The 15,040-nt window shown below is 37.9% G+C and overlaps 1 protein-coding gene across 6 annotated transcripts; it reads right to left on the bottom strand.

Annotated features, from left to right (window-relative positions):
- Positions 1-721: 721 nt before the first annotated feature.
- SRSF10 (serine and arginine rich splicing factor 10) lies at positions 722-14,818 on the bottom strand. 6 transcript variants are annotated; one of them, XM_059690838.1, is made up of 7 exons: positions 14,619-14,815; positions 13,070-13,174; positions 8,786-8,889; positions 6,899-7,061; positions 6,614-6,667; positions 6,378-6,479; positions 722-3,177 (listed from the first exon to the last, which is right to left on the bottom strand). In XM_059690838.1, exons 1-7 carry the CDS (start codon positions 14,681-14,683, stop codon positions 3,117-3,119), a joined length of 654 nt encoding a protein of 217 aa, XP_059546821.1. In that variant the 5' UTR covers positions 14,684-14,815; the 3' UTR covers positions 722-3,116. The 6 variants fall into 6 exon arrangements, with proteins under 6 accessions (XP_059546821.1, XP_059546820.1, XP_059546824.1 ...); XM_059690837.1 differs by having other exon boundaries at positions 722-6,479; positions 6,614-6,664; positions 14,619-14,818; XM_059690841.1 differs by lacking the exon at positions 6,378-6,479 and having other exon boundaries at positions 6,614-6,664; positions 14,619-14,817.
- Between the last annotated feature and the right edge of the window lie 222 nt (positions 14,819-15,040).

Raw genomic sequence — 15,040 nt, 5'->3', positions numbered from 1 at the left:
TCTCCATTACTAAACCCCTACATTATACCTGGTGTCAAGGATTGCCAAGGTTTTTTTTGTTTTTTAGGACATTGAGCAATTCTCAGCACAGGTGTCTTTGATAGTTTGATTTGCATACATTTAAATAGTGTAAATTGGGTGGTAAACACAATACACAGGGCGTGGCCTGGCCAGTGTGTTTGTGGTTGAACAGCAACCCATGCACCAAGAGGTCGCTAACTTGATCCCCAGTAGGAGGTGTGCAGGAGGCAGCTGAACCGTTTCTCTCCCCTCTCCCTCCCTCTCTAAAATAAAAAATGTATTTAAAAAGAAAAAAATACATATTCAGGAGATGTATTGTAGAACTATATACCTGACATCTGTAATTTTGTTAACCAGATGTCACCCCATAATTTCAAAGTATAGCGCCCTGCCTTGGCTGGCATGGCTTGATTGTTGTCCCGTGCTGAAATATCACCCAGATTCTGAGTCAGGGCACACAGCACATGCCCTAGTTGTGGGCTGGATCCCCAATTGGAGGCAGCTGATGTTTCTCCCTTTCTCATAAATAAAAGTGTTAAGACATTTATGATTGGAATGATAGAGGATTGAGGGCGGGGGAAAGTTTTAACAGCTAAGATGACCTAAATAAAAGGTGAATGATAACATCACATACCTTAGAAAGGTATAAAATAATCACTGTACTTGAGGAAACCAAAATATACTTAATAAGAAACGGAAGGGTTTTGGGCAAGTTTTCTAGTGTTTAATTGCTTTCTCATAGGCAGTTACTTTGTAAAACAAGTAACTTTGTAACTCCTTAAAACCTTACACACACAAGAAAGCCCCAATATTTTTTGGCTCCTAGACCAGTTTATTTCTCTCTAGAATTCAGAGATGTGATCCAGAAAAACTTCACATAGGCCTTTTACGTAACAAACTACGCTAGCAATTATCAATGAAATGAATTTACATGCCTTGCTTTTTATTCCAAACAACAACAAAAATCCCATCTTTAATATAAGGGTGAAACAAAGGTTAGGAATACATAAACGTAAAGCACTAAACATTAACAATGTTGGCAGAAGATGAAAACCCTAGAAAGAACAACCTTTCCAAAGAACCTTTCCATCTTAGAGATGCCAATAGTTGAATGAAGACAAAAAGGTTGCTTTTACTTCATTTATCAATGAGAACAGTTTATTTCCTGGGATTCCTAAAGGCTTTAATAGACCTCCTGGCAGAACGCCGTTAGATTATTCCTGAGCTACCCTACTCTGCTGTCTCAAGTCACAGCTCCCCTATTTCAAAATATCTCAGGGATTTTGTAAACGAGAATATGATCAAAATGCAATATAATATTGAAATTTGGGAAACCAGCCTGGAAAAAGTGTGTCACAACAGCTGTGAGAGCTTGGGTTACATTTAACCTCTTCCATTAAGAAGAGTCACAAAATACTTTTTAAAATTAAACCTATCTTATAAATCTATTAATAATCTCCCCTCTCAGTGAACCTTAGATTCCCTTAAAAGTTTAAGCTCTAAAAAAAATTGTCCATTTTGGGGGGAAAAAAAAAAGCGCAGTGCAAAACTGACGAAGATGAACTAAATGAAAAATCATGGACTCTAATCTGCCATTTTCTATGTATCTTGGCCAAGTTCAAGATTAACAAGAGTAAAAATAACCTCCAGTTCAGGATTGAAAAATATACATTAACCTCCAGTTCATACCTCCCCTTAATATGTGTATTCTGCTATATTTTCAAAATCTTTACAAATCCATATTCTTAGATGAATAACTTTAAGTTTAAATGTGGCAGAAACATGACAAAAAAATGAGTGATGGAATCAATATATAGGCAAATAGCCCTCATACCCTAATAAGGAACTAAGGAATCCAAAACATTTTGTGATACTATAAAAGTTATTTATTCACTATACACAGAACATGTCCCCTACAAAATGTACATGTCAATCACTAAAAAGTATAACTTGGCGAACATTTTCAGTTACAGAACATACTAAATCAGTTGGGATAACAGCTGTCTGCCTCAAAATAATCTAATTATAGCACCCAGTGTCCTGTATATCTAATGCAAAATGAAATACTTTTGGGGGGATTATTTCCTAATGTGTGTTTGAGGAGTCAGTTAACAATTTAATATAATTCTAGTATATTACAGTCACTGCACAATAAATCAGTTTATTACAGATCAAAACATCATTTTTTCATTATTTGTATTAATGGGATGCAAACAAAAATACCAGATACTTTTTAATGGCAGGTAACCACAAAATTACTTATCTTTGATAGTATATTGGGTTTCATAATTACATTAGGATAATGGTGTAAAATATTGTCAAACAATACACCTCAAAACAATGAGGCCATACTGTAATATTATTCACTAGATTGTGCTCAGACCTTTACTGAATAAGTGAATTTTAAATCTATTGTCCTCCCAATTATCCAATACAATTTTTGCTTATAATAAGGGCTCAGTAAATGTTTGCTGAATATGCTAAGAAAGAGGTGAGAAGAGATGTGGAACCTCTTAACTGGATGTCAAGTATTATAATTTACCTGGGAATAGTGTTTAAGGAAGATGTAAACTGCACATGGCATACAGGTAAATAAACTCAGATGCCAACAAAGCAAACCATTAAACAGTAAAACACTGGCACTGGAACAAAGGCAATATTTGCCAATAGCAAAAATGTATCTGACTTTAAGAGATAACCAAGAAAAAGTTTATATTGGACCATGCCTTTTCTCACCCAATTTAGTTTCAGACAGACCAAAAGAAGCACTGTAGGAGACTTAAGGCTGTCTACCGTGATATTCAGACATCCTAGTTTCCAGTAATTTATTATGGACCTGTTATCCATGAATCAATATAAACCTATTCAGATTTAGGGATTAGTTTCCACAAGTACAAAGCTGAATTTCCTTTTATTTGTCCTAAAATGCTTACTTTCAAACTTGAAGGGACTTCAATTATTCCATGTAGTTTCAATAACATTCTTTTATCTTTTCAGACCAGAGTCAAAATATTCACACAGTATTCATACTGCAGCACCTTCCACCCACCCTTTGGTCGCTTGAACTGCCCTTCTTTGGTTCTCTTTCCGCTTTCTCAGATCTTTCTTGAAGTGCAGTAAGCAGAACTGTACTGGGAATTCCAGCTGCAGTTTGGTCTTAAATAAAAGAAGGATGTTTGTCAGTTTGGTTTTCTGTATTCTTCTCTGTGGTACACAGGATTTTGTTAGTTGAACTGGAGTAGCAGCTTACTGGGCCAGATTTTCAAGAGAATAGTACAATAGTTCCCAGGGTTATACCTTAATAGCTCATACACTATGTAGCACACCTTTTCTTTCTCACTGAGGCATTATCTGTCCTTTCTCTTCTTATTTGGCTTAAAACAAAATGTAAAAAGGGAGGTGAAGTGTCATCCCTCACTTGAGTCTTGATGTTTTAGTATATTAAGCACAGTGCCAGACACACAGTAGGTACTCAGTAATTGTGTAACTCAAGTATGTATCCCAAAATTAAAGCACTGTGTAAGGATCCTCATCAGTATCAGTAGGATCCTAACTATCATGGGTTCAACTATATTATAGTCCTTTTGAAGCTGTTAGATACCTTATTTCAGAAATAACATAGATGAGTCTAAAAATAAGAGACACAAGTAAAAAATTGAAAATATAAGGTCTTTTAATTCTAGAGAGATTGAGAATCATATCCTCAATCTACTTTTCTCAAATTGTAGTCCATTAAAAAAAAGAAAACAAACAAAAAAATAACCATCCAACCATGAGAGGACCAGGTCTGGACTCAATAATCTGGCCCTGTCTTTGTGCCTCAATTTCCTTATCTGTGATATGGGGAAAATAAAAGTATCTTTCTAATAGGGTTTTGTGAAGAGTAAAGGAGCTAACACATAAAAAACTTTTAGAACAGTGTCTGGCACATCATAAATACTCAATAACTATCAGCTATAATTGTTGCCATTATTTAGTAGCTGGAATTCAAACATCTAAACCAGCTCCCCAAAATAGTTACCACTTATTAATTGCTCATCAAATTCAATGCAAAAGCATTTTAAACCATGCCATAAACAAGATCTAACATATCTTGTTTAGAACTGGGGAGAGCAGAATTATTGGTCTACCCAATTAAACTTATAATTAGCTGACCAAATTTCACTTTAATGCATATCTTAACACTACTAATAACCTAAATTATTTAACCCAAGGGGGCTTTGACATTACCTAAGGAATTTTTAAGTACCATGTAAAAGATGTACCTTACTGCTAAGTTCTATTCATTTCCAAAATAAAAGTTAGTTGTGCCTAGAGCAACACTGATTAAAATTATTCCTCAATCTACAAAAGATTGTTTCCATTGTTATTTTAGGATCTCATTAAAAACTATAATAATTCCAGTTAATCATTATTTCCTTCATTTTTGTTTTTATTACAGCATGTTTGCTTCATTTACAGCAAGCAGAAAATAAACTGGGTCTTATTTTGATCCAAACATTGATGTTTTAAAGGTTGTACACAATATTAGTTAAAAAGAACATATAAAAATACCTTTTTAGAAGCTTCTATAAGAAAGAAAATACAGTTTAACCCCACAACTTTCCTCTTTGCTAGAACTGCAAACTACTGCTACAGTTTTAAATAGACTTTTTGCTGTTTAAACTATACATCCAGGAAAATCTAAAAAATTAAAGAAACGTGCATATAAATGATTGCATAGCAGAACATGAACATTAACTGCAAAACAGTAAAGAAATGAGAGTTAGAAATACTATCAAATATACAAAGGTTCTAGAATCAACCCTTTAAACACATTCCACAAACAGTTATTTAAAAACCACCTTTTGTTCTTTACAGGCAAGGCCTAGATTACTAAAAGCAAAATTGAAAAAAGCAATCCTCTAAAAGGAGTCGTTTTCCCACAATATTTCTTATAACCTGGCAAGCAAGCAATCTAAAAATTTTAAAGATGCTAGCTTTTATTCTGAAATGAGACTGGACACATCAAGTAACTTTTATTGTTCCTAAAAACGATCTCTCAGAGAAATGCTAGAAATTATGAATGGTTAAGGGAATTTTTTCCTCATTTTTAGTCAGGTACTACATCGATAATCAAAGACTCAAAGATGTGACTTGTACTTAAAGTCAATTCTTTTTCATGGCACCACAGAATCACCTAGAATGGGAGTGTTGTCTTTCAATTTGCCTCACATTAAATAAACAGATGTGAAGAACAAGCCTCCTTCATAAAGAGGTAGGCAAATTTTGATACAAATGCACATACACCTAGTGCTATAAGCATCAAAATTCAGTTCTTTTACACTATGTACACAAACTTCCGGTGAAACAATTTACTTGCTTTTAAAAGCAGCAAAAACTAAGTTATTATGGTCAACAATGTTCTTTCAAGTTTAGAGTAACTTAACTACATAAGAGCATCAATTCCACCTCAAATTTATTTGTCATCATTGACCTGTTCAAATTTTAAGGTGAGTTTTTCTGATGTTTGTATATTTCAAATCTTCTTAGAAACCAGAAAAAAAGCAGTGAAGGCTCCATGTTTCAATAAAAAACTCAATCTCCCTGGAAATGCTACTTAACCCAGTTGCATCATTCCCTAAGAAGGTGGGGTTAAGAAAAGAACTACTCCACACTGTGTCATAAATTAACTATTTTCACGGGCCTAGACATCTTAACAAGACAAAAAGGTCCACCCTGAACCTAAATGTGTCTGATCACTCAGTGTACTGTGGCTACAACTTCACTTTTGTATCATTCTATCTTATTAGCAAGCTATATTTCTAGGTTAACAGGTCTACCAAATATGGATATAAGAGTTTATTTTTAATAAGACAATGTTGCAAATTATGGTCAACCAACATCTTTTCACCAATACTTCAAGCATAAAAAATGAGAATCTTTACAAAAATATACAGAGACACCACAAATTGGTAGCTGCCCATAACATTAAACAAACTGGACTCTTAAGAGTGGCTTCTCAACAGCATATCACTTTAATTATAACCATTGCCTGGTACAGGGAAAACTGACAAATGTTTTGTAAGCATCATTGCAACATTGTATTCCTGATAATTTAAGTAAACCAAACTATGAGTAAATGAATGATACATGCCTAAAAATATCATGGTTTATACTATCAGTGGCCACTGGACTTGGGACTAGTCCAAGACCTTGATCTAGATTTTGACCTAGACCTAGACTGTGATCTTGACTGAGATTTGGATCTAGGTGGTTCTTTTTTCCTTGGTTCCTTTTCATATCTTGAGCCAGACTTATAATGTGTTTTGGAATCTGTTTTAGAGGTGCCTCTAGTTTTGGTGTGAGATGCAGACCTAGAACGTGATTTAGCCTTCATTTCTTTCTTGGGCTGGGACTTGGACCGTGATCTTGAATTGGATTTAGATCTTGAAAAAGATCGATTTCGGTGTTTGAATCTTTCAAAACAGAGGAGAGATACAATTAGAGTAAAAATTAGATTCTATATTAATCAAATTTATTATTTTTAGAGCAAAAGTTCACTCTGAAATTGAAAAAATGTATAAGTCTCTTTCAAAGCAAAGTTATTTACCTATCATTGTCGGAATGGCTTCTGCTACGCCGTGGTCTTCCGGTCGGTCTACTGCTAAAAAGTACACCAGAAAAAGCAAACAGTGACAAATGTCTATTTACAGTCTTATAAAGTTTCTAATTAAAAAAGTGAACCATAAAACTTTTAAAATGAAAACACTAAAATATTTTTAGTCTCAACAAAGCATACAATGTATATAATTAGAAGTACACAAAAATTTTTAAAAATGTAAAGCTAACAAACATAAATCTTCCTTGATAGATCACTGTGCTACATCACACTTACTTTCTAGGACTATAGGATCTTCTATAGTTGTAATCGAAGGACCGACTTCTTGATCTCCTTCTTTCATAACTTCGGCTTCTAGAACGCCTGTATCTGTCATAATCGTCATAACGTGAAGAACTGTACACATTCCTCCCTTCCTTGGCTTTCATCTGATTTGGAGCTATGAAATACACAGAACAGAAACACTTAGAAAATATACAAATGACTTTTGAACTAAATTTTATTTTGGAATCATCTCACCCTGACTTTCATTCATTAAGAATACAATTAACAATGATAAAATACTTACTGGTAAACTATGAACAATGTGTGTCAAAATGCAGCAATAGCCCTAGCCGGTTTGGCTCAGTGGATAGAGCGTTGGCCTGTGGGCCGAAGGGTCCCAGGTTGTAGGCGCCATCCCCCAGTAGGGGGCGTGCAGGAGGCAGCCCATCAATGATTTTCTATCATTGATGTTTCTCTCCCTCCCTTCCTCCAAAATCAACTAAAAAAATATTTTTAAAAAGGCAGTAATATATTGTCATACAATTTTAAGAGGCCACAACAAAGAAAAGCATGAGAGCGCTAACATTTACTGAATCTGAATGCCTTAGACACACCCACCCCCCTAGACAGCCCTCAATATTTATGTTATCTCATTCAATTCTAAGAAGCAGGTATTTTACATGTGTATGTATGCATAAATAACATAGTGAACACCCAGGAACCCATCATCTGACCCAAGACCTAGAGATTACCAATAGCTTATAGTTTACCTAAGCACTCCCCCTCTCTTCATCAGCTATTTTAATCACTGTATTTTTATACCCTGTCCAAGGTATCAATGGTTGAGACAGAATTCAAACCCAGGTCTATCTGATTTCAAAGCCTGTACTCCTGCCTCATTAGCACAGTTAACACCTGCATACTAATAAAAACCACTAATATAAAATCTATTCTAGGTTTAATCTATATAGCCTTTCCCACTCTAATTCATAGCTATATACACTCACAAGGTCTATCTGATTTCAAAGCCTGTACTCCTGCCTCATTAGCAGTTAAAAACTGCATACTAATAAAAACCACTAATATAAAATCTATTCTAGGTTTAATCTATATAGCCTTTCCCACTCTAATTCATAGCTATATACACTCACATAATCACCCAATTATGTTTTTTTTAATATATTTTATTGATTTTTTACAGAGAGGAAGGGAGAGGGATAGAGAGTCAGAAACATCGATGAGAGAGACATTGACCAGCCGCCTCCTGCACATCCCCCGCCGGGGATGTGCCCGCAACCCAGGTACATGCCCTTGACCGGAATCGAACCTGGGACCTTTCAGTCCGCAGGCCGACGCTCTATCCAATGAGCCAAACCGGTTTCGGCACCCAATTATGTTTTAAAGGAAGAAAAATAGCTCAAGAGACCCAAAATTTTCTGGATTTTATCCTTCAATTTCACTCCCAGTATATTAAACATGCCACAGCTGATAGCATCAATGTACTTGAGAGTCCAAACATAATTCAGGCATTCCTATCTCCACATTACCTTGTCTACCCCAAAACTTTGTAATACATCTAAAAATATGAAGAAACAAAGTGTTCAAGATACTCTATCTCAGCGGTTCTCAACCTGTGGGTCGCGACCCCTTTTGGGGAGGGGGTTGAACGACCCTTTCACAGGGGTCGTCTAAGACCATCGGAAAACACATATATAATTACATAATGTTTTTGTGATTAATCACTATGCTTTAATTATGTTCAATTTGTAACAATGAAATTGGGGGTCACCACAACATGAGGAACTGTATTAAAGGGTCGCGGCATTAGGAAGGTTGAGAACCACTGTTCTATCTTTTCAAATGATGCTTTATAAACGTATCAGGCATAAGGGTACTTACTCTTTCGATCTCCCTGTGCAAACTGTATTTCAATTTGGCGACCACAAATCCATTTTCGGTCCAAATTATGTAAAGCATCTTCGGCATCACGAACATCTTCAAATGTGCTAAATGTTAAGGGGCTTGGGAAATTTTGCGAACTTTGATAATGAGTGAAAGTTCACTTGGAAAATCTTGAACAATTCACAATATTATTAATCTCTCATTATTACTTTAGAACATCTATCAGACCCCTCACTAGCTGGCTGAATCAGCTATAAATACTTCACAATATTAAAGCACTTGTGAATTTCCAAGGCATACAATTGAAAACACATGTGAAAAAATAGTCAAACTATTATTGAAATAAATTATAGCTGAAATAACCAAATAATCCTATCAAAAAACTTCCCTGTTTTAAGAATTAACTTTACAAAATAAGACAAAAAGAAAAACAAGTGTCAGTTCTGTTGTATGTTAAAACAAAAATCTCTTAAAAAATAAAACCAAAACTGTTTTTTCTATTTTTATTTCAAATGAAAAAAAGAAAATGCCAATAGTTCTTGTGTAAGCAAGCAGAATGAATATACCTCACCTACAAGAGGAAAGCATTAACCTTAAATTTTGCTGTTTTTTCTCAAACATATCTAACACTATTGCTTACCGTAGTAGTCTTCCTTTATACCACACAGGGAAGAATGGTTAACTAGCCACTTGCAATAATGTAATCAAAACAGAATCAAGCAATACTCAAGATATCACTGTACCAAACGTGTATTACAGCCATGCATAGACACGCATGCTCTCAAGAAATAACTGACCATTTCTATAAAGATTCCTGGACTGAAAAGCCATAACATCAATGATACTAACACAGCATCCAACCAAGAAGTGAGTTTGGGACTACCTTTAACCTGAGAATTTCGATATTATCTAGCAACATAAAGCAGGAACTCTTGGTCCCCATTTTGTTTTTTAATATATTTTTATTGATTTCAGAAAGGAAGGGAGAGGGAGAGACACATCAATGATGAGTATCTTTCATAGGCTGCCTCTTGCACACCCCACATTGGGGATGGAGCCCGCAACCTGGGCGTATGCCTGACTGGGAATCGAACCATGACTTCCTGGTTCATACGTAGATGCTCAGCCCTGAGCCATGCCAAGGCTCTTGGTCCCTGGTTTTTATCTCAGAGGCTAAGTTGCCTTGTCCTCTCAATGTCAGCAATAATACCACAAACTCTTGGCTTTTCAGTTATTCTGTCTAAATTTAGTGCCTTTCCTAAAACCACCATTCTAATGGAAGCCAAGCACATATTCAGAACAGTACTTGATGTAAAAGCTTTGGAAAGGGAGCTAGTTAGGTTTGAGTGTGGATTTTCATTCTATCCTAAGGCACGATTTAAACTTGCCTATTTTTCTATTTCTTATATTTGAGATATTTTTGAGAGCAGAGTGAAAACTACTCCAAGTGACACTTTCCCTCCCTCTCCCCCTTCAAGACTGACACTGATATTCTTTTTTCCCAGAGACTAAAAGGTTGGCCTCACTAGATTTCCTATTTTTTTGTTCTGAAATAAATTAAGGACCATGTGGGTTCCCGGCTCCTCTTTCCTGAGGACATTATTATATGTGAGTTAATGTAGAGGGAGAGATTATTCCAAGTCCAAAATCATAGGACCTTCAATATGACAAGACAAAGACTGATTGGGAATTTAATACTCTAACAGATCAGCCTTCAGGGTTAATGCAGTTGGGTTCTAAAATAATTAAAAGAAACAGGTTCACTTAATGGGTATACTAATTTATTTGTTACTTCAAGCAACAGAATGTAATAAACTTTTAAGGGACTTAGATCAAGAGGTGTAAAAATTATTAATGAGACCAAATCATCAGTTTTAGCTATCCTCAAAACCAGAATCCTGGATTGGATGAACAAATGGCAAGGTTCTACTCTACCTTTAAGAGAAGGCAAGTGGCCACAGAAGGGGCAGCCAAATGTCATGCTGATGACACATATGGAGAAATTGCTACTCAGTCTTCTTAAAAAAAGAAAAAAAAAACTACTTTAAGAGCATAGAAAAGACCATCCTATATAATAAAGGGCCAATATGCAAATCAACCGAATGGCAGAACAACCAGTTGCCATGATGTGCACTGACCACCAGAGGGCAGACGCTCAATGTAGGAGTTTCCCCCTAGTGGTCAGTGCTGGGAACCTCTCCCGCCTGTGGGGAGTGGGCCTAAGCTGGCAGTCAAACATTCCCTGAGAGCTCTGGGACTGCGAGAGGGCACAGGCCAGGCTGAGGGACTCTCCCCAAGTGCAGGAATTTCGTGCACTGGGCCTCTAGTATGTGTATAAAAAAAAAGGCAATTTTCCTTTAGATGACAACTCTTTCTGCCTCAAGTATCACATACTCTTGAGTCAAACTACTGCTGATCCTGGGTCACAGGGCACTCTAAAACCAGGTCAACATTGTAAGCCAGAATGCACTGCTACTTCAAACTGCCACAACTGTCCTTGATCACTGGCCCTGTGGGAGTAGCAACTTTCCACATTTGCTCATTAAGTCTCACTAGGATTCCACTGTTACTTCCTTTTTTAAAATAATGTTTTCCCATTATTTATTGATTTCAGAGAGGAAGGGAGAGATAGAAACATCAATGAGAATCATTGATCAGTTGCCTCCTGCATGCCCTCCCATTGCAGATCAAGCCTGCAACTCAGGCATATGCCCTTATCTGGAATCAAAACTGGGACCCTTCAGTCCTCAAGCCTGCTATCCACTGAGCCAAACCGGCTAGGGCTCTGCTACGTTTCAAGAGACTTACTGAACTTAAGCAATAAGAAATAAACTTCCCTAGCCTGAAGTACACAGCCCAAACCTGTCTCAGAGAGATGATCTCAGTGAAGTAATGTCACTGTGAAACTCTGGGCCAGGGAATGATTTCCAAAGGCCTTTTCCAATCTACTCAGAGCCAACTGATCATAAGTGCTAAAGCAGTGCATGGTCAGCAGGAATCACAGACCCAAGTTCCAGAAGTTAGGAAGATGTGTGTGCTCCACAGCAGCCACTTTAAAATCTATAAACAGGTAGTTTCTCCAGATCTGACCCTGCAACACAACCAGAAGCGTTTCTAAGTAGTTCCCAGTGCATGCATCTCTCTTCTTTTAAGCATAAGCATGGCTCTGTGGAGTCAGATTGACCAGAGAACCTAATGCTACTACTCTCAAGGGCACTGCCTACTATCCTATGGCATCTGACCACCTGGTCCAAAACAGAAATACGCTAAATTGTATGCTTAACACATTACATCCTGGTACACTTTAACTTGCAAAGCTAAGAAAGTGCATTATATAAGACCACAATCACAACATCAAAGGCCCACATAAATCAAGTTACAGGTTTTGTCCCTAGACCAAACCAGAATAATTTTGAAAATTAACTGCTTACAAAACATGAAGGGAAGGAAAAAAAAAGGAAAATAGTTGTTCTGTAGGATACATCAGGTATGATTCCTTTAATCTTGGCCATCATTCAACTTCATCTTGACCTTTAACTCTTTAAGTGCTTGTCAGAAGGACTTGTCATGAGATGCTTGGCCAAATATGACAGATGGCTTTATCTTTAACTTTGAAAAACAACCTTTTCCCCCTTTTGTAGATAAAGCGAGGCTTTGTCTCCCATTAGGCTTGTCCTTCTTCCAGCTTTTCTTTACTTTTTCTTTTCCCAAACTCTCCCTTCTCTTCAAGCCTGATCCTTAAGAGGTCTTTGGCTTGTCTACTTGCCTTAAGTGTTGAACTCTACTCTAAAGGTTCTTTCATGCTTTCTCTTTGGGGTCGCCATAACTGTACAGCTTTACATTCTCTGAGGTAACAACAGAGGACAGCAAATTAGGGGACAATATTAAAGAGTTTACCTCATTGTTATACAATTTGTTTCGATCAAGTGATTCAAATTAACAAACAAGAATACCAAACTTTTTTCATTGCTAAGCACAAGAACATATTAACTTTTAATTTGACTTACATTAAAGGTGGTAGAAATCAGAGTGTATTCAAATTAAGTCACATGCTATAATCATTGATTTGAGTTTCAGCAGCATACAGGGGAATTTAAATGTCTTACTATTTTGTATTAACTTAAACAGAGCAATGTGAGTTAGAATTAATTTTAAAAAATGGAAGACATAGACATTTATTAAAGGACAAAAGTAAACTACTTTTTAGATGTTACCTCTTACATAAACTTGAATTTCAAACTTCAACACCCCTCACTAATCAGCCATCTGAAGAAAGGATATTGAACATAAGCAAATCCTCTTGGACGGCGAGTGTAGAAATCAAGTGGAACATACACATCAACTATAGGACCATAACGACCAAATTCACGTCGTAAATCTTCAGACCTAAAACATCATAAAAAGACCCCAAATTTTTATGTTCACTTCCTTAAAAAGACTTTCTTTGTAAGAAACAGGTATCTTTTTTTAATATCTCAGTTAATGAAAAGGACTGTCTGTGTCCCTGGGTGACCTGAAACAGACAAGCTTTCTAAATCTCAATATTAAGAGCCAATTTTAAGAATATACAAAAAAGATACATAGAGGCAATGTATCTTTCTGATAAAGGAAGGCTGGAATCCAAGATTTAGGAAGATAAAAAATGGAGTTTATGGTAAAATCCTTACTGTTTTACAATACCAGGAAAACAGGCATTTAAGGGTACTTGATCACAATTTATTCTATTGTTTATCCACATCCTTCATTTTTCACAAAAGGCATAGTAGCATTAGGTTGTATGTAGGTACTGCTAACGAGTTTAATAGTTTTAAGTCAACTCTACTCTGAATCATGCCAAACACACATATTCACCCTAAAATTTTAGCGACATGTTAAACAGTTCAAAAGTAATGTTGCAAATACATATAACTCCTTAAAAATGTCAAATGACAAAGGGGAAGTTTTTCTAGAACGCTAGAATAATCACTACTGCTTACTTTCCCTACTTAAAATCAGGACAGAAAAATGTAGATTACACAAAGATAGCAAAAACATTTTATTTCGGGGGGGGGGGCGGGGAAGAGTAGAGGGATTATTTGTGAAATATAAACTCTCATTTTGTGATAAGATCTCTTTCAAAAAATTCTAACGGCAACTCCAAGCAATTAAGGGAATTGTGAGAACAAAGGCAGGTTCTGGACTAATCCAATTTAGTAATCAGCGTCCTCCCGGTAGAGGCTCCTTAAACCCCCGTTCTCCAAGGGCGACCAGTATATCCGGGAAATGGGAAGAACGAGTTCGTACGGTTTAACTGAAAAAATGTGATGTTCCAAATCTCAAACAATATTCCCTTTCTTTAAAGGTCTCCATTTTAAATACCACAAATATAAAAACAAAAAAAGGGGTATCAAATGCTTCGCCACACTCCCCTCCCCCGATCCGTTATTTCGCCGCAAAACTTTAATTAACAAAAATAGAGAAAGAAAAAGAAAAAGATCCCTGGCCGAGGGGGGCGTGCACCTCAAAAAATGTGAACTTCAATGGGGAGCGGATGTTGGCCGCGGCAGGGGGTGGAAGCAGGCGAGGAAGCCAGGAGAAAGGGGCCCCGAGCCGCCGAGGGGGAGGGGGACGGAAACCACGCCACGCGGCCCGCGCGGCCCGGGAGGACCCGGGGCGCCGCCCTCGCTCCCACGCGGCGGTAGGGCCGGCGGCGCGGCCTAGTTCCAGCCTGAAACCCGCCATCTTCGACCCTCCCCTCCCCCGGCCCCCGCGCGCCGCCGCCGCCGCCAGGGTCCTCCCCGAGCGCCTGCGGCCTCCTCGCGTAGACCTGGAGCCCCTTCCCTGGACTTACCGGGTATCGTCGGCCACATTCCTTACGAACAGAGACGTGTTGGGGGGACGCAGGTAGCGGGACATGACGACTGCGTGAGTCTCGGCAGGAGCACTAACGGGCTTAACAAACCGTCCACAGCTCCAGCACTGAATCCTCACACACACTGCCAGAGGGCTCCGCTACGGCAACTGCCTCTTATCGCGAGACTTCACTCCCGCCTCCACTGCCCCACCCCCTACCTGGGCGCCGCGCCGGGACTGGCGACGGTCCTTTCCCGCGAGATCTTTCGGCGCGCGCCTGCGCATGCGGGTGGCGGGGATACGTGCCGCAGCCGGGTTCTCATTCATTGGCCGCTCGCGCCGCCTCCTCCCTTCCCCCCAGCGCGCGTTTTCTTTCTTTAATGCCTTTTTTCCCGCCCTTACATTCCTTTCCTCCCTGCC

This window comes from Myotis daubentonii, chromosome 3 (genome assembly GCF_963259705.1).
Source record: "Myotis daubentonii chromosome 3, mMyoDau2.1, whole genome shotgun sequence".
NCBI lineage: Eukaryota > Metazoa > Chordata > Mammalia > Chiroptera > Vespertilionidae > Myotis > Myotis daubentonii.
This window is presented reverse-complemented; position numbering and strand designations above follow the sequence as displayed.